The sequence below is a fragment of the Anarhichas minor genome, unplaced genomic scaffold, assembly GCF_050575085.1.
Source record: "Anarhichas minor isolate MPS153535 unplaced genomic scaffold, ASM5057508v1 ptg000066l, whole genome shotgun sequence".
NCBI classification, from domain to species: domain Eukaryota; kingdom Metazoa; phylum Chordata; class Actinopteri; order Perciformes; family Anarhichadidae; genus Anarhichas; species Anarhichas minor.
Window position 1 is genome coordinate 1,087,501 of NW_027466512.1, and position 23,385 is coordinate 1,110,885.

The 23,385-nt window shown below is 43.5% G+C and overlaps 2 protein-coding genes across 4 annotated transcripts in view; both read left to right on the forward strand.

Moving 5' to 3' along the window:
• LOC142934065 (uncharacterized) overlaps nt 1-5,444 on the forward strand; it is a 7,732-nt gene extending 2,288 nt beyond the window's left edge. The window contains exons 2-6 of one of the 2 annotated variants that reach the window (XM_076078439.1): nt 205-294; nt 457-1,106; nt 1,244-1,297; nt 1,410-1,635; nt 3,902-5,444. In XM_076078439.1, the coding sequence (XP_075934554.1) occupies nt 231-294; nt 457-1,106; nt 1,244-1,297; nt 1,410-1,635; nt 3,902-4,488 (1,581 nt within the window). In that variant the 5' untranslated portion in view covers nt 205-230 and the 3' untranslated portion in view covers nt 4,489-5,444. The remainder of the gene's footprint in view (nt 1-204; nt 295-456; nt 1,107-1,243; nt 1,298-1,409; nt 1,636-3,901) is intronic. The other variant, XM_076078440.1, reaches the window with a different exon arrangement.
• A 3,576-nt stretch (nt 5,445-9,020) lies between these two features.
• Nucleotides 9,021-23,385, forward strand: part of pik3r4 (phosphoinositide-3-kinase, regulatory subunit 4) — a 39,179-nt gene continuing 24,814 nt past the window's right edge. The window contains exons 1-10 of one of the 2 annotated variants that reach the window (XM_076078390.1): nt 9,021-9,258; nt 10,061-10,786; nt 11,003-11,136; nt 11,529-11,739; nt 11,809-12,204; nt 13,231-13,365; nt 13,445-13,666; nt 14,576-14,749; nt 14,842-14,987; nt 15,800-16,003. In XM_076078390.1, coding sequence (XP_075934505.1) covers nt 10,069-10,786; nt 11,003-11,136; nt 11,529-11,739; nt 11,809-12,204; nt 13,231-13,365; nt 13,445-13,666; nt 14,576-14,749; nt 14,842-14,987; nt 15,800-16,003 — 2,340 coding nt within the window. In that variant the 5' untranslated portion in view covers nt 9,021-9,258; nt 10,061-10,068. Of the gene's footprint in view, nt 9,259-10,060; nt 10,787-11,002; nt 11,137-11,528; nt 12,205-13,230; nt 13,366-13,444; nt 13,667-14,575; nt 14,750-14,841; nt 14,988-15,799; nt 16,004-23,385 lie in introns of both variants that reach the window. The other variant, XM_076078389.1, reaches the window with a different exon arrangement.

Below are 23,385 nucleotides of genomic sequence, written 5' to 3' on the forward strand. Positions count from 1 at the left end.
GCGTGTCCTCACTTCTTTTTGACTTGTCTCACAGGCTGAGGAGAGAGTGTCCTCACTCCCTTTGTCTTGTCTCACAGGCTGAGAGGAGGCATGTCCTCACTCCTTTTGACTTGTCTCACAGGCTGAGGAGGGTCCTCACTCCCTTTGTCTTGTCTCACAGGCTGAGAGGAGGCGTGTCCTCACTCCCTTTGTCTTGTCTCACAGGCTGAGGAGAAGGAGCAGACGATGAGATGAACTCAGTGAAAGTGGAAACAGACCAAAGCGAGGAGGAGTGTCATCAACGTCCTGCTGAAGGTCAGAGGTCAACTCATTGCCCAACTTTAAAAACACTGTTTCTATGTGAACGTAGTTTTTACTCTTTGATCAAATGAAACCAGCAGTAATATAATATGGTCACATCTGATTGATAATATGGTTCAGACATGGGTTAGTTAACCCCTGTGTCGTTGTCTGCAGGCGGAGCGGCACTGAAGCGGAGCGGCCGTCAGTCAAAGCGGCGTCACAGCTGTTTGGAATGTGGCCGGGTGTTTTCCCGCCCGTCCCGGCTGGCCGACCACATGAACTCTCACTCTGGAGTGAAACCGTACAGCTGCTCCGTGTGCGGGAAGCGCTTCACCAAGAAGGTGAACGTGGCGACGCACCAGCGGGTTCACACCGGAGAGAAGCCGTACCGCTGCCCGGACTGCGGGGCGAGCTACGCCCAGCCGGGCTGCCTGCGCAGGCACCGGCTCCGGCACGCAGCTGAGAAGCCGCACGTGTGCTCGGCGTGCGGCCGCGGCTTCTTCCAGCGGCGCCACCTGGTCCAACATGAGCGGACGCACACCGGAGAGAGGCCCTTCCGCTGCCCACTGTGCCCCAAGAGCTTCGCCTCCAGGACCGGGTTCTCCGGCCACCAGAAGACCCACGCGGAGGGGAACCTCCACCGCTGCTCCTTCTGCGACAAGGTCTTCTCCACGGCGTCCTCCTTCAGGGACCACGAGAGGCTCCACACGGGACAGAAGCCTCACCGCTGCTCGCTGTGCAGCAAGAGCTTCAACCGGCCCGGCCTGCTCAGGAAGCACCTGCAGATACACGCTGAGGGCAAAGAGCGGCTTACTGCTGGAAAGGTGAGTTTAGATACTTTAGTTTTATTCTGCTCAGACTGGTCACGTTAGTGAGTTTTGTTGATATTTTTTATTAGTAATCATAATCTCGTGATGAAAAACTAAAATACAAATGTTAAAGAATGTTAAAATCTGTTTAGGAGTTCTGGCTCAACATAAAGACTGAAAATGAACAGGAAGTTGTGAACGAGAAGGTAAGACATGAGTCGTCGTCGTCGTCGTCGTCGTCGTCGTCGTCGTCGTCGTCGAGGAGGAGGAGGAGGAGGAGGAGGAGCTAACTTGAGATTGTTTTTCTTCTGTCTCCAGGACTCAGAGAACCTTTCTACCGGACCTCTACCTGGAGGTAACTCTAGCCACGGTGACCAGGACAACTCGCTGAAGACGGAGGAGGAGGAAGGAGAAGAGGAGGAGGAGGAGGAGGAGGAGGAGGAGGAGGAGGAGGAAGGAGAAGAGGAGGGAGGAGAGGAGGAAGGAGACGTGAGCGGTTTGATAAACTCTGACGGAGAAGAAGAGGACTGGAGGCCTCTGAGCGGTTAGTATTGATCATCTGACGGCTGTTTAATATCAGATCTCTGGTCAGCAGCATCCACACTAATCTGCTCTGGTCGATATATATATATATATATATATATATATATATATATATATATATATATATATATATATATATATATATATATATATATATAAGGGTCAATGACATGACATGCATATTTTTGTGTCCAAGTCCACTATTTCCTTTTAAAACAATTGTATCAATTGATGACATATATCATTTCATTCTATAAAATCTAGTTTTGATACATTTTCAGTACAGTCAAATAATATATATTATTTTGTGTTTTGGCATCTCAAACCCTGTAAATGACAGGCGGTGCACCTGTCCTAGCAGATGAACAGTCTAAGAAAACTATTAAAAAAGGTATTTAAATGATAATAAATTCAAAATAAAATCCTACGGCATGCTTTTATTGTTGTAACGATTCAAATAAACCAAATTTTTACAAATACCAATAGTTTTAAGCTGTTGCGATAATTTAAAAACTTTTGTCCAGCAATTTGAATGTTCTCAAATGTCAGGGTGGCACAGCTGTAAAGATGGGACTTTTATTATGAAATTAAAGTGGAAAACAGTAAACAGGTTATTGCATCATCAAGAGGACCTCAACGGACCTTTATAGCAGAGTGAAAATGTTTTTATATCTCTTTTGAATATTGATAAAAACAGCTACTTTCAGCTTATAGGTAGAGTGGTTCACTTTCCATGTCAGGGCGGTACAACCAATGTAAAACTAGAACAATGTTATTTTATCATAAATGTCTTTTCTGCATATTTGCTGTGATTACTAATATTGTCAGGCGGCACAACTGATAAATGTCATGGTGGTGCGACCAGGTAAAATATTAATTTAAAGCAATAAATAATAGGTTAAAGTAATTGTTTTGTTTTGCTTAATATGATGTGAAGAACTATTGTATTGAATGTATTCATTTGTATATTTGTATTATTATGTTTAAATGTTTAAATGTAAAATCAAAAGTTAAATATACTAAATACCTGCCAAGAGAACGCAATTATGATAAATTATTGTATATATATAAAACACAACCACAAAATACGATGTGTTAGACACAGTAGACACTCTAAGGGATACTTAGAGTGTAGAAATTTCAGTTTGAATAAATATTAGGAAAATATATATTGTTTTATAAATATGTGGTTGCGCCACCTGATATTTTTTAGCCTGTGAAGTTAAAAAATACTTTAAAAAACTATTTAAAATACGATGAAAAGTTGGTTCACAACTTAGACTTGTTTCACCACATTGTTCCAGACACAAAAATATGCATTACATCCATTTTGAAGATAATTTTAAAAATGACCTTTTTAGAAGCCTTATTTGTCAATGACCTATATATGTATGTATGTATGTATATATATATATATATATATATATATATTATATATATTATATATATAATATATATATTATATATATTATATATATAATATATATAATATATATATTATATATATTATATATATATTAGTGCTGGGCAACGATTACAATGTTTAATCGTGATTAATCTCATAGATTTTTTGCGATTAATCGCATTGTTATGGCAAAGTTCAATAATGAATTATAAAGTAGTGTATTTGCACTTTTATTTTTAAAGTACTGCTATATGAACTAAAGGTCAATAACATTTGGTTTGTAAACACTTTAAACACATCAGGTTCTTGTTAGCAGCAGTGTTCTCTTTACACAGCAGCAGTTATAACACAGTTATAATGATTCTGATCATAGATATTCAGCAGGAGAGAAGGAAGAGACGCCACACACGCGCACACACACACACACAGCTGTTCACCACTCGCTGCCCGGTTCTTGTGTTAAAAATGTCCGCTAAATAAAAAATAAAAAAAATGCGATAAATTAATTAATGCGTTAACGCGATAATAACGCCTTAACTTGCCCAGCCCTAATCATAATATATATTATAATAGGCCTATACCTAAACGTTAGCCTGCTGACGGCTGTTAGCTAAACGTCAGCCTGCTGACGGCTGTTAGCTAACCGTTAGCCGCCTGACGGCTGTTAGCTAAACGTCAGCCTGCTGACGGCTGTTAGCTAACCGTTAGCCGCCTGACGGCTGTTAGCTAAACGTTAGCCGCCTGACGGCTGTTAGCTAAACGTTAGCCTGCTGACGGCTGTTAGCTAAACGTTAGCTAGCCAGAGACAGGAAGTTGAAACTGATGTGTTACCTCAGTAATTACCCCCGTGTGTCTCTGACAGAACAAGATGGCGGCTCAGAGGTGGAGGCCGACATCGACGGGAAGAGGAAGCACTGCTGTCCTGTTTGTAGTCGAGACTGCTTCAAGGCGTCGGCGCTGAAGAAGCACCTGAGGATCCACTCCGGCGAGCGTCCGTTCCAGTGCTCCACCTGCAAGAAGAGCTTCACCCAGCATGTCCACATGACGGAGCACCGGAGGATCCACACCGGGGAGAAACCCTACACCTGCACCGACTGCAACAAGAGCTTCACCTTCTCGAGCGCCCTGCGGCGACACCAGCGAGTCCACACCGACGCCCGGCCCTTCACCTGCTCCGTCTGCCTCAAGACCTTCAAGCAGCAGAGCTCCCTAAAGAGCCACCAGCTGACACACTCGGGGGTCCGATACCAGTGTCCGCTCTGCAGCAAGAGCTTCAGCCGCTCCCTGGAGCTCAGCTACCACGTGGACATGCACTCAGACACGCGGCCGTACTTCTGCAACATCTGCAAGAAGAACCTAAGCGGAGCACGGATCTTCAGCAAGCACATGAAGAAACACCAAATTCAGGGGGAACCTTCAGAACCAGAGGTCTCCGGGGGCACACTGTGAGACCCTGAGGAGACACGGAGGAGAACCAACCAAGGAGAACCACCTGAGAGACCCACCCAGAGAGCCACCCTAGGAGAAACACCTGAGAGACCCACCCAGAGAGCCACCCTAGGAGAAACACCTGAGAGACCCACCCAGAGAGCCACCCTAGGAGAACCACCTGAGAGAACCACCCAGAGAGCCACCCTAGGAGAAACACCTGAGAGACCCACCCTAGGAGAACCACCCACCCTGAGAGACCCACCCTAGGAGAACCACCCACCCTGAGAGACCCACCCTAGGAGACCCCACCCGATGCCCCACATTCCTCTCTGACGTTACGTATTTCTTCTTCTGGTTCTTCAGGTTCAGATTCTTGGTCTCAGATCAAAGTTAGACCTGCAGAGTCTTCATCCTCTGGAGAACTAAACTTCCAAACGTAAACTAACCAAATCTAAATATTTACTTTCTCACCTGAAACATAAAAATGTGACTATTTTAGCTTTAAAACAGCTTTTTGGTGAGTAAATAATGAACAATAATAATAATAATATAATAATAATGTCACACATACAAACATGAGTAGATTTCTGAGTACATTACTGCCATCAGGATGACGTTAGCCTAGCTTAGCATAAAGACTGGAAGCAGAGGGAAACCGCTAGCATGACTCCTCTGAAGCTTCAAACGTGAACTCAAACTACTGTGACATCACTTCCTGTCCATCAGACATCAGTGCCTTGCTCGAGGACACTTCAGAAGTGTGGTCAGTGAACCGTTAATTAATTTATAATTTATAGAAATCAGTGAGACGACTTTGTGTTCAATAAAGTGAAGGAGACATGAAATAAAGATGTAAACGATATTTAAATAGTTTATCATGTGAAGCTGTAAAAATATTTAATATGAACTTTCATCTTGTGTTGATTCTTTGATGAACAAATCTGTTTAATTATGTATATAAATATTTAATCCTCTTTGTTTATGTCTCCATGCTCCCTCTGGTTACCTCGTGTTTAACCTCACATTGCTATGAATTGTGGGTAATTCTCTCAGGCAAAGTCTACAGAAATGCTGACTCACGTAAAGGGTTCTTCTTCTTCGAAAGCTCTGGCTAATAAGTGGCCCTTGAGTCGGGGTAGTTTGGAGCTCCAGGATCCAAACCATCGGGTTTTTAAAAAGATCACTTCAAAGCTTTTATTTTGAAAGTCAACGCGTCTAACTTCCTGTTGTGTTCCTCTTTCTCTCATTGGTAGAAAGTTCCTTTTGCTCTTAGACAAAACACGACACAAATAAATTATTTTTCAATCAAAATACTTACAAAAAGTATTTCTGAAATGGAGGATATAATCATCATTTTGAATTAAATGTAACAATACATTATTATGGATTTTAATCTATTTTTTTACACTGATTTTTCAGTGCTTTATCAAAATATAATATGTGTATATATATATACAGGTGCTGGTCATATAATTAGAATATCATCAAAAAGTTGATTTATTTCACTAATTCCATTCAAAAAGTGAAACTTGTCTATTATATTCATTCATTACACACAGACTGATATATTTCAAATGTTTATTTCTTTTAATTTTGATGATTATAACTGACAACTAAGGAAAATCCCAAATTCAGTATCTCAGAAAATTAGAATATTACTTAAGACCAATACAAAGAAAGGATTTTTAGAAATCTTGGCCAACTGAAAAGTATGAACATGAAAAGTATGAGCATGTACAGCACTCAATACTTAGTTGGGGCTCCTTTTGCCTGAATTACTGCAGCAATGCGGCGTGGCATGGAGTCGATCAGTCTGTGGCACTGCTCAGGTGTTATGAGAGCCCAGGTTGCTCTGATAGTGGCCTTCAGCTCTTCTGCATTGTTGGGTCTGGCATTTCGCATCATCCTCTTCACAATACCCCATAGATGTTCTATGGGGTTAAGGTCAGGCGAGTTTGCTGGCCAATTAAGAACAGGGATACCATGGTCCTTAAACCAGGTACTGGTTGCTTTGGCACTGTGTGCAGGTGCCAAGTCCTGTTGGAAAATGAAATCTGCATCTCCATAAAGTTGGTCAGCAGCAGGAAGCATGAAGTGCTCTAAAACTTCCTGGTATACGGCTGCGTTGACCTTGGACCTCAGGAAACACAGTGGACCAACACCAGCAGATGACATGGCACCCCAAACCATCACTGACTGTGGCAACTTTACACTGGACCTCAAGCAACGTGGATTGTGTGTCTCTCCTCTCTTCCTCCAGACTCTGGGACCCTGATTTCCAAAGGAAATGCAAAATTGACTTTCATCAGAGAACATAACTTTGGACCACTCAGCAGCAGTCCAGTCCTTTTTGTCTTTAGCCCAGGCGAGACGCTTCTGACGCTGTCTGTTGTTCAAGAGTGGCTTGACACAAGGAATGCGACAGCTGAAACCCATGTCTTGCATACGTCTGTGCGTAGTGGTTCTTGAAGCACTGACTCCAGCTGCAGTCCACTCTTTCTGAATCTCCCCCACATTTTTGAATGGGTTTTGTTTCACAATCCTCTCCAGGGTGCGGTTATCCTTATTGCTTGTACACTTTTTTCTACCACATCTTTTCCGTCCCTTCGCCTCTCTATTAATGTGCTTGGACACAGAGCTCTGTGAACAGCCAGCCTCTTTTGCAATGACCTTTTGTGTCTTGCCCTCCTTGTGCAAGGTGTCAATGGTCGTCTTTTGGACAACTGTCAAGTCAGCAGTCTTCCCCATGATTGTGTAGCCTACAGAACTAGACTGAGAGACCATTTAAAGGCCTTTGCAGGTCTTTTTAGTTAATTAGCTGATTAGAGTGTGGCACCAGGTCTCTTCAATATTGAACCTTTTCACAATATTCTAATTTTCTGAGATACTGAATTTGGGATTTTCCTTAGTTGTCAGTTATAATCATCAAAATTAAAAGAAATAAACATTAGAAATATATCAGTCTGTGTGTAATGAATGAATATAATAGACAAGTTTCACTTTTTGAATGGAATTAGTGAAATAAATCAACTTTTTGATGATATTCTAATTATATGACCAGCACCTGTATATATATATATTGTATACATATAAAATAAAAATTGATTGAAGGAGCATTTCTCAATCAAACTATTCATAAATAATAATGCATTTAAAACAAATGTACCAGTAAAAACTATTTTTTAAAGAATATTATCATCTAACCTCTTATCATTTTAATTAAATGAGAAATACATCAACATGTGAATGGATTTAAATATCGTGGCCTGTGATTGGACGATTCAGCAGCTTCAGAATATAAAGGAGTTCAAATACATCACACAATATTAGTTCAGTGTGGCATTGTAGCACAAAGCACACTGTATATAATCCATCGGGTTTAATATTTATTCGCATTCACATTTTTACTCTTTAGACACCATTTTGGCCCAAAAGCTTGGAAGTGTTGTGCTGGTCGCAGTAAAGTGTCTGTGGAATCCCACAGACTTACACATTTGGCTCAAAGAGCCACAGAGCGACATGAACTCCAACCAACTGCTCCATTAGACTCCATGTTAAATCTCACCACTCATTTCTCAAAGAAAGCAGACGGTACCAGTTTTGTCTATTGCTCTGGAGCTCACACTGGAATGCTTGTGATGAAGCCTGTCATTTAATTACCTGTGTGTGTGTCAAACATTATGATTCTGTCTCCTCTCACCCACCCAGTCCCACCTTTTCAAAATAAAAGCCCCTTGGAGTAACTATCTTAACATTAAGCTCAGAATTAGCTTAGTTGTTTTTGTATTTTTTTTTCTATTAAAATGTGTACACTGCACTCTGGTCCTGCCTTGTATGAATGTGTGGTTACTTGTAAGTGGGTTGGGTGTAGTTATGCATGATACATTAATCATACATTTTAAAAACCATTATTTCAGTCATTCATTGATTCATTTCCTGTTTCAATGGTAATTAAACAAGACAATACAACCATTGTATTCTCTACATGTCTCTCACAGTGAAACACACAGAGCAAGTGGTGTACCTTGAAAATACATGCTTAGTGACTACCGGTAATATTGGCGTGTGTATATATTGCGACGTCTTCGGACAGTAGCAGCCAAACTCAAAATTTCTTGCGGAATTTTCTAGTAATAATATTAATATTAATATTAATACTCAGATATGACAGTGAAACACTAACAGGGAACATTTTACTGATCGAACAGCACTTTAATTGTAACTACTTTAACTACATGTAGCTGATAATATTTATAATACTTATAATATACTATTACGTCTGTGTTTATTTTCATGGTGTCAGAACTAAAAGTAAAGGATCTTCTTCCACTTCCGGTTATATTTATATTTTCTCCAAACATTTTAAAACTGACTCATTTTATTTAGAACATTAAGTCATATTTAAATAAGACACTAAATATCGAGACGTGTTTAATAAAATAAGTATTTAAAATGAGTGATTCATCTTCTTTATAGAACATCTCTGCAGTAACTTAACTCGACCAGCAGAGGCGCTGTGACGCGTTATGTGTTTCCGTACGGAACCGGAAACAACAGCTGGAGAAGCTACGATGCTAACCGAGTGATTCAGGCTGCTGCAGTTAACGGGGAATATTCACGGTTACGGTCCGTTTGTCTCACTCACCGAGACACGACATGGAGACTAACGGAGCTTTGTTACGTTAGCAGCTTTAGCTTCACCGTGGACTGCTCGTTAGCCTACTGAAGCACCGTCATCATCAACAACAACAACAGCAGCAGCAGCAGCGGTCCCATCAACAGCAGCTGGTAACAATACACACTCAGTATTTAACGTTAAAGCTAAGTGTTGCTAACGGAATGAGCTTATTTACGAGAGCTAACAGCGGTTAGCTAGCATGCTACATTAGCATTGTTAAAAGAGTTGGTGATGAATCACGTGACTCTGGATTACACGTGTTTTATTAAGATAATATATAGTCAATAATAACAACAATTTAATAATACAAATAAACAGTTACATATCAGTGGCGGGCCGTGCATTTTATACCTGGGCCTTCACTGCTGTCCTGCAGCTGAAATACCACCTTATAACCACATGATGGCGCCACAGCTATTGTTCGTTTCTAAGGCTGTAACTATGTACATCTTCTTATTAAACCGTCCGGTACGAGGCTTACAATACGTTTGAATAATACTAGACTACAGCATTTGGAAAATGCAGAAGCTTAAATTAAGGAAAATTTAATATTTTCTGCGCTCATGGAGGACAGTGGTTCTCAGCTGGTCTGGCTGTGGGACCCTCCATCATTCCTAAATGACAAGCCGCGACCCAAAGAGATCGTCGTATGTTCCCGTCGGTCGTGCTCCTCTTGTCTCCTCGTTGTTCCCGTCGGTCGTGCTCCTCTTGTCTCCGCGTTGTTCCCGTTGGTCGTGCTCCTCTTGTCTCCTCGTTGTTCCCGTTGGTCGTGCTCCTCTTGTCTCCTCGTTGTTCCCGTCGGTCGTGCTCCTCTTACTGGAGTTAGTTTTAGTAACTATCAGACCAGAACAGTGTAACCTCAGTTCTAAAAGAAGAGGCTCTGATGACCTCTTCACTCTAACCTCTCCACAGAGGTTGTGATGGGGAACCAGCTGGCGGGCATCGCCCCCTCTCAGATCTTGTCAGTGGACAGCTACTTCTCAGACATCCACGACCACGAGTACGACAAGAGTCTGGGCAGCACGCGCTTCTTCAAGGTGGCGCGGGCCAAACACCGCGAGGGCCTAGTGGTGGTGAAGGTGTTCGCCATCCAGGACCCGTCGCTCCCTCTGACCAGCTACAAACAGGAGCTGGAGGAGCTGAAGATCCGGCTGCACTCCTGCCACAACTGCCTTCCCTTCCAGAAAACCTCGCTGACGGAGAAGGCGGCCATCTTGTTCCGTCAGTACGTGCGGGACAACCTGTACGACCGCATCAGCACACGGCCGTTCCTCAACAACGTGGAGAAGCGCTGGCTGGCCTTCCAGATCCTTAACGCCGTGGACCAGGCGCACAAAGCCGGCGTCCGCCACGGCGACATCAAGACGGAGAACGTGATGGTGACCAGCTGGAACTGGGTGCTGCTCACCGACTTCGCCAGCTTCAAGCCCACGTTCCTGCCCGAGGACAACCCGGCCGACTTCAACTACTTCTTCGACACGTCCCGGCGCCGGACGTGCTACATCGCTCCGGAGAGGTTCGTGGACGGGAGCATGTTCACCACGGAGAATGACCAGAACACGCCTCTGGTGGACCTGACCAACAACAACCAGAGGAGCCGAGGGGAGCTCAGAGCGGCCATGGACATCTTCTCTGCAGGTAGATCACTGCTTCTAGATTCATTAATAAAATACTATCATCGACTGGTTCAATGCACCATCTCAATAAGAGGTTCCTACTGAAACATGTTTCTTTTGATGAAAGTAGCTTCAGCCATAGATGCTCATATATTATTCTTTTTATTTAAAGTCTTCACTTATTGATGTGTTCTCATTTGAAGTCAGATGTTTTATCTGGGTGTGTTCGTGGTTTCAGGCTGCGTGATAGCCGAGCTCTTCACAGAAGGCGTTCCTCTCTTCGATCTGTCCCAGCTGCTGGCGTATCGTAAAGGACACTTCCAGACGGAACACGTCCTCATGAAGATCGAGGACCAGTGCGTCCGAGAGCTGGTAACCATTTTATTTATACATCACACAATCAGGTTCCTCTAACGTGGTCTCCTCTCAGGAGGCTCTTCCTCTAACGTGGTCTCCTCTCAGGAGGCTCTTCCTCTAACGTGGTCTCCTCTCAGGAGGCTCTTTCTCTAACGTGGTCTCCTCTCAGGAGGCTCTTTCTCTAACGTGGTCTCCTCTCAGGAGGCTCTTTCTCTAACGTGGTCTCCTCTCAGGAGGCTCTTTCTCTAACGTGGTCTCTTCTCAGGAGGCTCTTCCTCTAACGTGGTCTCTTCTCAGGAGGCTCTTCCTCTAACGTGGTCTCTCTAACGTGGTCTCTCTAACGTGGTCTCCTCTCTCAGGAGGCTCTTCCTCTAACGTGGTCTCTCTAACGTGGTCTCCTCTCTCAGGTGGCTCAGATGGTCCAGAGAGAACCAGAGAAGCGTCTCACAGCTGAGGAGTACCTGAAGCAGCAGAGAGGTAAAGCCTTCCCTGACATCTTCTACACCTTCCTCCAGCCGTACATGGCTCAGTTCGCCAAAGAGACCTTCCAGTCCGCTGACGAGCGAGTGCTGGTGATCCGCAAAGACCTGGACAACATCCTGCACAACCTGCGAGGAGGTGAGCCACATTCTGACGGTGGACCAATGAAATCCTGTTCTTCTGTATTAAACCCGTCTTCCTCTCCAGGCTCCTCGTCTTCCTCCTCGTCCAATGAGAGCAGCCGTGGAGCTCTGAGCTCCAGGGAGGAGCAGGGCCTCATGGTCCTAGTGTCCGTCATCACTTCCTGCCTGCAGACGCTGCACTCCTGCGACTCCAAGCTGGCGGCTCTGGAGCTGGTGCTGCACCTGGCCCCGCGGCTCGGCGTGGACGTCCTGCTGGACCGCATAGCGCCTTACCTACTGCACTTCTGCAGCGACCCCGTGCCTCGCGTCCGCGCTCAGGCCGTCCGAACTCTGGCCAAAGTCCTGGCGCTGGTGAAGGAGGTGCCGAGGAACGACGTGAACATCTACCCGGAGTACATCCTGCCGGGCATCGCACACCTCGCCCAGGACGACGCCACCATCGTCAGGCTGGCGTACGCAGGTCAGTGGAGAACGACACGTTTACTGAAGAAGAACACAGAATGAGGTTATGATCTGGTGTCAACAGGTTTGATTTAGAGGGAATGTCCACTTCCTGTTCGTGAGACCAAAACAAACAAACAGAATGTCCTCTCTTCAGGTAATCATCCGTACTCGGCTTCATATGCTGCTCAATCCCTTTGGTCCTCAGTACATGATTACATTACATTACATTACAGTCATTTAGCAGACGCTTTTATCCAAAGCGACTTACAATTCAGAGTCTATCACATTTCTACACCGTAGGCACAGGAGCAATTTTGGGGTTAAGTGTCTTGCTCAAGGACACATGATGATGATGATGATGATGATGATGCAGCTTTAATTCATTCTTTACACCAAAAGATTCAATACTTTAGTGGAGGTGGGAAGTCCAGTGAGTTTGCCACAAACCAGAAACACTAAGAAGGGTTTTATATATATTTGACATATTTTTCAGACAAGTAACAACAAATGACAAAAACATCAGAACTTCATCAAACTGAACACTGTAAAAAAACTCAAAAACACATTTTTGTCACAAAGGAAGTCAATTTCTGATTTACGTTTCAGATTTTTTTAAACTCAAAATGAAATACTGAGCCCAACAACAACACATTGAAATACATTCAGTACACCTTCAGTAGCTAGCGTAGCATAGAAGCGCTGACGCTAGTTAGCGCTGTGCTAACGTACTCTGTTAATGTGAGGGTTTAGTCCTGTCTCACTGTCACTTCGAGTGTTTGACTTCTTTATGAACATTTTACTTTGCCTGAGAGAATTACCCACAATTCATAGCAATGTGACGTTAAACACGAGGTAACCAGAGGAAGCATGGAGATGTAAAGATAAACAAAGAGGGTTAAACATGTGAGTTCAGTCTGGAATACTGTTTGATGAATTCTGTGTAGCGGAGCGATGCTACGCTGTGATTGGACATTCTGCATTAGAGGGGCGGGACTTAGCGAAGGTGATTTATTATTGTTCTTGTGTTCACGGTAATGTTCAGAAAACATCGCTCACCTGGCGGAGAGCGCTCTGCGTTTCCTGGAGTTGGTTCAGGAAAACAACGTGAACACGGAGCAGGACCTGAGTGGAGAGGAACCGGAGGAGATCCTGCACCCCAACGAGAACTACGACTCAGGTACAGAAACACACACCTGAGCTGACACGTCGATAAAAGAGTTCATCTCTGAGACTCAACACTGCTGCACCTTCTACAGAGCTGCAGGCGCTGCACGAGATGGTGCAGCAGAAGGTGGTGACGCTGCTGAGCGACTCGGAGAACATCGTCAAACAGTCGCTGATGGAGAACGGCATCACCAGACTCTGTGTCTTCTTCGGACGGCAGAAAGCCAATGACGTGCTGCTGTCTCACATGATCACCTTCCTCAACGACAAGAACGACTGGCACCTACGGGGAGCCTTCTTCGACAGCATCGTGGGTGAGACAACATCCCAGAATAGTCAGAGATGTTCACTACCTGTTCAGGTACTCTGTTCGCTACCTGCTCAGGTACTCTGTATTCTACCTGTTCAGGTACTCTGTTCGCTACCTGTTCAGGTACTCTGTTCTCTACCTGTTCAGGTACTCTGTTCTCTACCTGTTCAGGTACTCTGTACTCTACCTGTTGAGGTACTCTGTTCGCTACCTGTTCAGGTACTCTGTTCTCTACCTGTTCAGGTACTCTGTTCACTACCTGTTCAGGTACTCTGTTGTCTACCTGTTCAGGTACTCTGTTGTCTACCTGTTCAGGTACTCTGTTCACTACCTGTTCAGGTACTCTGTTGTCTACCTGTTCAGGTACTCTGTTCACTACCTGTTCAGGTACTCTGTTGTCTACCTGTTCAGGTACTCTGTTGTCTACCTGTTCAGGTACTCTGTTCACTACCTGTTCAGGTACTCTGTACTCTACCTGTTCAGGTACTCTGTTCACTACCTGCTCAGGTACTCTGTTCTCTACCTGCTCAGGTACTCTGTACTCTACCTGCTCAGGTACTCTGTTGTCTACCTGTTCAGGTACTCTGTTGTCTACCTGTTCAGGTACTCTGTTGTCTACCTGTTCAGGTACTCTGTTGTCTACCTGTTCAGGTACTCTGTTGTCTACCTGTTCAGGTACTCTGTTGTCTACCTGTTCAGGTACTCTGTTGTCTACCTGCTCAGGTACTCTGTTCTCTACCTGCTCAGGTACTCTGTACTCTACCTGCTCAGGTACTCTGTTCACGACCTGTTCAGGTACTCTGTTGTCTACCTGCTCAGGTACTCTGTTGTCTACCTGTTCAGGTACTCTGTGTACTGGACAGGTGGTCTTGTCAGACTGGTAAAGGACCGTTTGTGTTTACCTGTCCTGAAGGTGTAGCAGCCTATGTGGGCTGGCAGAGCTCCTCCATTCTGAAGCCCCTCCTCCAACAAGGTCTGAGTGACACCGAGGAGTTTGTCATCTACAAAGCGCTGAACTCTCTCACCTGTATGTGTCAGCTGGGTCTGCTGCAGAAACCTCATATATACGAGTTCGTCAGTGACATCGGTAAGATCACCTAACCCATCAGGTACATCATCAGGTACAGACAGCAGTCTGTTAAACAAACGGCATCATTTGACCTCTCTGACTCTCCGTAGCTCCGTTCCTGTGTCACCCCAACCTGTGGATCCGTTACGGAGCCGTCGGCTTCATCACCGTCATCGCTCAGCACCTCAACGTGGCCGACGTCTACTGTAAGCTGATGCCTCACCTGAACCCCTTCATCAGCCAACCCATCATCCAGGTGAGTCCTCCTCCTGCTCGTCGTTGTGGTGGTCGTCGTCATCACTTTACCTTCATAGTCCATCGCCTGTCCTCCGCCCCCTCACCTGTCCTCTCTCACCTGTCTCCGCCCCCCTCACCTGTCCTCGCTCACCTGTCCTCCGCCCCCCTCACCTGTCCTCCCTCACCTGTCCTCTCTCACCTGTCCTCCGCCCCCCTCACCTGTCCTCCCTCACCTGTCCTCTCTCACCTGTCTCCGCCCCCCTCACCTGTCCTCCCTCACCTGTCCTCTCTCACCTGTCCTCTCTCACCTGTCTCCGCCCCCCTCACCTGTCCTCCCTCACCTGTCCTCTCTCACCTGTCCTCCGCCCCCTCACCTGTCCTCTCTCACCTGTCTCCGCCCCCCTCACCTGTCCTCCCTCACTTGTCCTCTGCCCCCCTCACCTGTCCTCTCTCACCTGTCTCTGCCCCCCTCACCTGTCCTCTCTCACCTGTCTCCGCCCCCCTCACCTGTCCTCTCTCACCTTTCCGCCGCCCCCCTCACCTGTCCTCTCTCACCTGTCTCTTCCCCCCTCACCTGTCCTCTCTCACCTGTCTCTTCCCCCCTCACCTGTCCTCTCTCACATGTCCTCCGCCCCCCTCACCTGTCCTCCCTCACCTGTCCTCTCACCTGTCTCTTCCCCCCTCACCTGTCCTCCCTCACCTGTCCTCTCTCACCTGTCTCCGCCCCCCTCACCTGTCCTCTCTCACCTGTCTCTGCATCCCTCACCTGTCCTCCCTCACCTGTCCTCCGCCCCCCTCACCTGTCCTCTCTCACCTGTCCCCCCTCCTCAGATTGATAAGGAGCTGGTCCTGCTCAGTGTGCTGAAGGACCCGGTGAGTCGCTCCATCTTTGATTACGCTCTGCGCTCTAAAGACATCTCCAGTCTCTTCCGTCATCTGCTGCTTCGGCAGAAGAAGAGAGCCGGATCGATCCCAGAATGCCTTTCACCTGAGGACCCGGCCATCGCCCAGCTGCTGAAGAAGCTGCTGTCACAGGTCAGAACAAGTGTACTTAAGTACATGTTTGAGGTACTTTACTTAGTATTGATATTCTCTGCTACTTTATGTTAGTCTACTGTACTACATCTCAGAGGTACATGTAGTACTTTATACTGTACATCATCTCAGTGGTACATGTACTTTATACTGTACTACACCTCAGAGGTACATATTGTACTTTATACTGTAGTACATCTCAGAGGTACATGTAGTACTTTATACTGTACTACATCTCAGAGGTACATATTGTACTTTATACTGTACTACATCTCAGAGGTACATATAGTACTTTATACTGTAGTACATCTCAGTGGTACATGTACTTTATACTGTACTACATCTCAGAGGTACATATAGTACTTTATACTGTACTACATCTCAGAGGTACATATTGTACTTTATACTGTACTACATCTCAGAGGTACATATAGTACTTTATACTGTACTTCACCTCAGAGGTACATGTAGTACTTTATACTGTACTACATCTCAGAGGTACATATTGTACTTTATACTGTACTACATCTCAGAGGTACATATAGTACTTTATACTGTACTACATCTCAGAGGTACATATAGTATTTTATACTGTACTACATCTCAGAGGTACATATAGTACTTTATACTGTACTACATCTCAGAGGTACATGTAGTACTTTATACTGTAGTACATCTCAGAGGTACATGTAGTACTTTATACTGTAGTACATCTCAGAGGTACATGTACTTTATACTGTAGTACATCTCAGAGGTACATGTAGTACTTTATACTGTACTACATCTCAGAGGTACATGTAGTACTTTATACTGTACTACATCTCAGAGGTACATATAGTACTTTATACTGTACTACATCTCAGAGGTACATGTAGTACTTTATACTGTACTACATCTCAGAGGTACATATTGTACTTTATACTGTACTACATCTCAGAGGTACATGTAGTACTTTATACTGTACTACACCTCAGAGGTACATGTAGTACTTTATACTGTAGTACATCTCAGAGGTACATATAGTACTTTATACTGTACTACATCTCAGAGGTACATATAGTACTTTATACTGTACTACATCTCAGAGGTACATATTGTACTTTATACTGTAGTACATCTCAGAGGTACATATAGTACTTTATACTGTAGTACATCTCAGAGGTACATGTACTTTATACTGTAGTACATCTCAGAGGTACATGTAGTACTTTAAACTGTACTACATCTCAGAGGTACATATTGTACTTTATACTGTACTACATCTCAGGTACATGTAGTACTTTATACTGTACTACATCTCAGAGGTACATATAGTACTTTATACTGTACTACACCTCAGAGGTACATGTAGTACTTTATACTGTACTACATCTCAGAGGTACATGTAGTACTTTATACTGTACTACATCTCAGAGGTACATATAGTACTTTATACTGTACTACATCTCAGAGGTACATGTAGTACTTTATACTGTACTACATCTCAGAGGTACATATTGTACTTTATACTGTACTACATCTCAGAGGTACATGTAGTACTTTATACTGTACTACATCTCAGAGGTACATGTAGTACTTTATACTGTACTACACCTCAGAGGTACATGTAGTACTTTATACTGTAGTACATCTCAGAGGTACATGTAGTACTTTATACTGTAGTACATCTCAGAGGTACATATAGTACTTTATACTGTACTACATCTCAGAGGTACATATAGTACTTTATACTGTAGTACATCTCAGAGGTACATATAGTATTTTATACTGTACTACATCTCAGAGATACATATAGTACTTTATACTGTAGTACATCTCAGAGGTACATGTACTTTATACTGTAGTACATCTCAGAGGTACATGTAGTACTTTATACTGTAGTACATCTCAGAGGTACATGTAGTACTTTAAACTGTAGTACATCTCAGAGGTACATGTAGTACTTTATACTGTAGTACATCTCAGAGGTACATGTACTTTATACTGTAGTACATCTCAGAGGTACATGTACTTTATACTGTAGTACATCTCAGAGGTACATGTACTTTATACTGTACTACATCTCAGAGGTACATGTAGTACTTTATACTGTACTACATCTCAGAGGTACATGTAGTACTTTATACTGTACTACATCTCAGAGGTACATGTAGTACTTTATACTGTAGTACATCTCAGAGGTACATGTACTTTATACTGTAGTACATCTCAGAGGTACATGTAGTACTTTATACTGTAGTACATCTCAGAGGTACATGTAGTACTTTATACTGTAGTACATCTCAGAGGTACATGTAGTACTTTATACTGTAGTACATCTCAGAGGTACATGTACTTTATACTGTAGTACATCTCAGAGGTACATGTAGTACTTTATACTGTAGTACATCTCAGAGGTACATGTAGTACTTTAAACTGTAGTACATCTCAGAGGTACATGTAGTACTTTATACTGTACTACATCTCAGAGGTACATGTAGTACTTTATACTGTAGTACATCTCAGAGGTACATGTACTTTATACTGTAGTACATCTCAGAGGTACATGTAGTACTTTAGTAGTGAAACAATACTTCAGTTTTCGTTCCACAGCTTCTTTGATGTTGTCGGGTTGTGAGGTGTCTGAATTGTCTCCATGTGGACTGATGAAAGGAAACTGGTGGGCGGAGTCTGTCTGTGTTGTTGTTGTCTGGTTCTTCAGTGCCTGCAGCCTGTTCTGATTCATCCTGTTTGTCATCAGGTGTTAGAGCTGTAAGAACAGAACAAAAGAAACTCACTTGCTTTTCTCCCAAATGTTTCAAACTAAACTGTCCAGTTGAAGTGAACCCAAATCAAACAGGAAGTCTCTCAGGGCTTCTAGATGTCCGGTTGTTCTGTTGGAGCTCCATCTGGAGAGCAGAGCGGCTCTCAGACAGCTTCAGTGTTTTGGGGTTAATTAGTTTCAATGTTCTGAGGAACCACTCGCACAACCTTCAGACCTTCACAGACCAGGACCTGGTCCACAACATCAGCAATATCACTCTAACTTATCTCCACAGCTGATAGAGAGAATGTCTCCACATCTGTATTGCGCACTTTTATTTTGAAAGTGCTGCTCTATGAACTAAAGGTGAATAACATTGTGTGTAAACACTTTCAACACATCAGGTTGTTGTTAGCAGCAGTGTTCTCTTCACACAGCAGCAGTTCTATCTCTTCACTATCTGTGCTCAGTGTGTGACTGTGTGTGAAACGTTCCACTGCTGTGCAACAGGAACATGTTTCACACCTTTCATCTACATGTGTGTGTTGTGTCTTCATGACAGTCAGAGCATGTGATGCAGCTCTACTCTTCATCACTATGATGCTGTAACTCAGAGGTGATGAAGGTGACCCAGCTCTACTCTTCATCACTATGATGCTGTAACTCAGAGGTGATGAAGGTGACCCAGCTCTACTCTTCATCACTATGATGCTGTAACTCAGAGGTGATGAAGGTGACCCAGCTCTACTCTTCATCACTATGACGCTGTAACTCAGAGGTGATGAAGGTGACCCAGCTCTACTCTTCATCACTATGATGCTGTAACTCAGAGGTGATGATGGTGACCCAGCTCTACTCTTCATCACTATGATGCTGTAACTCAGAGGTGATGAAGGTGACCCAGCTCTACTCTTCATCACTATGATGCTGTAACTCAGAGGTGATGAAGGTGACCCAGCTCTACTCTTCATCACTATGATGCTGTAACTCAGAGGTGATGATGGTGACCCAGCTCTACTCTTCATCACTATGATGCTGTAACTCAGAGGTGATGAAGGTGACCCAGCTCTACTCTTCATCACTATGATGCTGTAACTCAGAGGTGATGATGGTGACCCAGCTCTACTCTTCATCACTATGATGCTGTAACTCAGAGGTGATGAAGGTGACCCAGCTCTACTCTTCATCACTATGATGCTGTAACTCAGAGGTGATGAAGGTGACCCAGCTTTGTTAGTCTACTGTACTACATCTCAGAGATACATGTAGTACTTTATACTGTATTACACCTCAGAGGTACATGTAGTACTTTATACTGTACTACATCTCAGAGGTACATGTAGTACTTTATACTGTACTACATCTCAGAGGTACATGTAGTACTTTATACTGTACTACATCTCAGAGGTACATGTAGTACTTTATACTGTACTACACCTCAGAGGTACATGTAGTACTTTATACTGTAGTACATCTCAGAGGTACATATAGTACTTTATACTGTACTACATCTCAGAGGTACATATAGTACTTTATACTGTACTACATCTCAGAGGTACATATAGTACTTTATACTGTAGTACATCTCAGAGGTACATGTACTTTATACTGTAGTACATCTCAGAGGTACATATAGTACTTTATACTGTAGTACATCTCAGAGGTACATATAGTACTTTATACTGTAGTACATCTCAGAGGTACATGTACTTTATACTGTACTACATCTCAGAGGTACATATTGTACTTTATACTGTAGTACATCTCAGAGGTACATATAGTACTTTATACTGTAGTACATCTCAGAGGTACATGTACTTTATACTGTAGTACATCTCAGAGGTACATGTAGTACTTTAAACTGTACTACATCTCAGAGGTACATATTGTACTTTATACTGTACTACATCTCAGGTACATGTAGTACTTTATACTGTACTACATCTCAGAGGTACATGTAGTACTTTATACTGTACTACACCTCAGAGGTACATATAGTACTTTATACTGTACTACACCTCAGAGGTACATATTGTACTTTATACTGTACTACATCTCAGAGGTACATATTGTACTTTATACTGTACTACATCTCAGAGGTACATATAGTACTTTATACTGTACTACATCTCAGAGGTACATATTGTACTTTATACTGTAGTACATCTCAGAGGTACATATAGTATTTTATACTGTACTACATCTCAGAGGTACATATAGTACTTTATACTGTAGTACATCTCAGAGGTACATGTACTTTATACTGTAGTACATCTCAGAGGTACATGTAGTACTTTATACTGTAGTACATCTCAGAGGTACATGTAGTACTTTATACTGTAGTACATCTCAGAGGTACATGTACTTTATACTGTAGTACATCTCAGAGGTACATGTACTTTATACTGTAGTACATCTCAGAGGTACATATAGTATTTTATACTGTACTACATCTCAGAGGTACATGTAGTACTTTATACTGTAGTACATCTCAGAGGTACATGTACTTTATACTGTAGTACATCTCAGAGGTACATGTAGTACTTTATACTGTAGTACATCTCAGAGGTACATGTAGTACTTTAAACTGTAGTACATCTCAGAGGTACATGTAGTACTTTATACTGTAGTACATCTCAGAGGTACATGTACTTTATACTGTAGTACATCTCAGAGGTACATGTACTTTATACTGTAGTACATCTCAGAGGTACATGTAGTACTTTAGTAGTGAAACAATACTTCAGTTTTCGTTCCACAGCTTCTTTGATGTTGTCGGGTTGTGAGGTATCTGAATTGTCTCCATGTGGACTGATGAAAGGAAACTGGTGGGCGGAGTCTGTCTGTGTTGTTGTTGTCTGGTTCTTCAGTGCCTGCAGCCTGTTCTGATTCATCCTGTTTGTCATCAGGTGTTAGAGCTGTAAGAACAGAACAAAAGAAACTCACTTGCTTTTCTCCCAAATGTTTCAAACTAAACTGTCCAGTTGAAGTGAACCCAAATCAAACAGGAAGTCTCTCAGGGCTTCTAGATGTCCGGTTGTTCTGTTGGAGCTCCATCTGGAGAGCAGAGCGGCTCTCAGACAGCTTCAGTGTTTTGGGGTTAATTAGTTTCAATGTTCTGAGGAACCACTCGCACAACCTTCAGACCTTCACAGACCAGGACCTGGTCCACAACATCAGCAATATCACTCTAACTTATCTCCACAGCTGATAGAGAGAATGTCTCCACATCTGTATTGCGCACTTTTATTTTGAAAGTGCTGCTCTATGAACTAAAGGTGAATAACATTGTGTGTAAACACTTTCAACACATCAGGTTGTTGTTAGCAGCAGTGTTCTCTTCACACAGCAGCAGTTCTATCTCTTCACTATCTGTGCTCAGTGTGTGACTGTGTGTGAAACGTTCCACTGCTGTGCAACAGGAACATGTTTCACACCTTTCATCTACATGTGTGTGTTGTGTCTTCATGACAGTCAGAGCATGTGATGCAGCTCTACTCTTCATCACTATGATGCTGTAACTCAGAGGTGATGAAGGTGACCCAGCTCTACTCTTCATCACTATGATGCTGTAACTCAGAGGTGATGATGGTGACCCAGCTCTACTCTTCATCACTATGATGCTGTAACTCAGAGGTGATGAAGGTGACCCAGCTCTACTCTTCATCACTATGATGCTGTAACTCAGAGGTGATGATGGTGACCCAACTCTACTCTTCATCACTATGATGCTGTAACTCAGAGGTGATGAAGGTGACCCAGCTCTACTCTTCATCACTATGATGCTGTAACTCAGAGGTGATGAAGGTGACCCAGCTCTACTCTTCATCACTATGACGCTGTAACTCAGAGGTGATGAAGGTGACCCAGCTCTACTCTTCATCACTATGACGCTGTAACTCAGAGGTGATGAAGGTGACCCAGCTCTACTCTTCATCACTATGATGCTGTAACTCAGAGGTGATGAAGGTGACCCAGCTCTACTCTTCATCACTATGATGCTGTAACTCAGAGGTGATGAAGGTGACCCAGCTCTACTCTTCATCACTATGACGCTGTAACTCAGAGGTGATGATGGTGACCCAGCTCTACTCTTCATCACTATGATGCTGTAACTCAGAGGTGATGATGGTGACCCAGCTCTACTCTTCATCACTATGATGCTGTAACTCAGAGGTGATGAAGGTGACCCAGCTCTACTCTTCATCACTATGACGCTGTAACTCAGAGGTGATGAAGGTGACCCAGCTCTACTCTTCATCACTATGATGCTGTAACTCAGAGGTGATGATGGTGACCCAGCTCTACTCTTCATCACTATGATGCTGTAACTCAGAGGTGATGAAGGTGACCCAGCTCTACTCTTCATCACTATGATGCTGTAACTCAGAGGTGATGATGGTGACCCAGCTCTACTCTTCATCACTATGATGCTGTAACTCAGAGGTGATGAAGGTGACCCAGCTCTACTCTTCATCACTATGATGCTGTAACTCAGAGGTGATGAAGGTGACCCAGCTTTGTTAGTCTACTGTACTACATCTCAGAGATACATGTAGTACTTTATACTGTATTACACCTCAGAGGTACATGTAGTACTTTATACTGTACTACATCTCAGAGGTACATGTAGTACTTT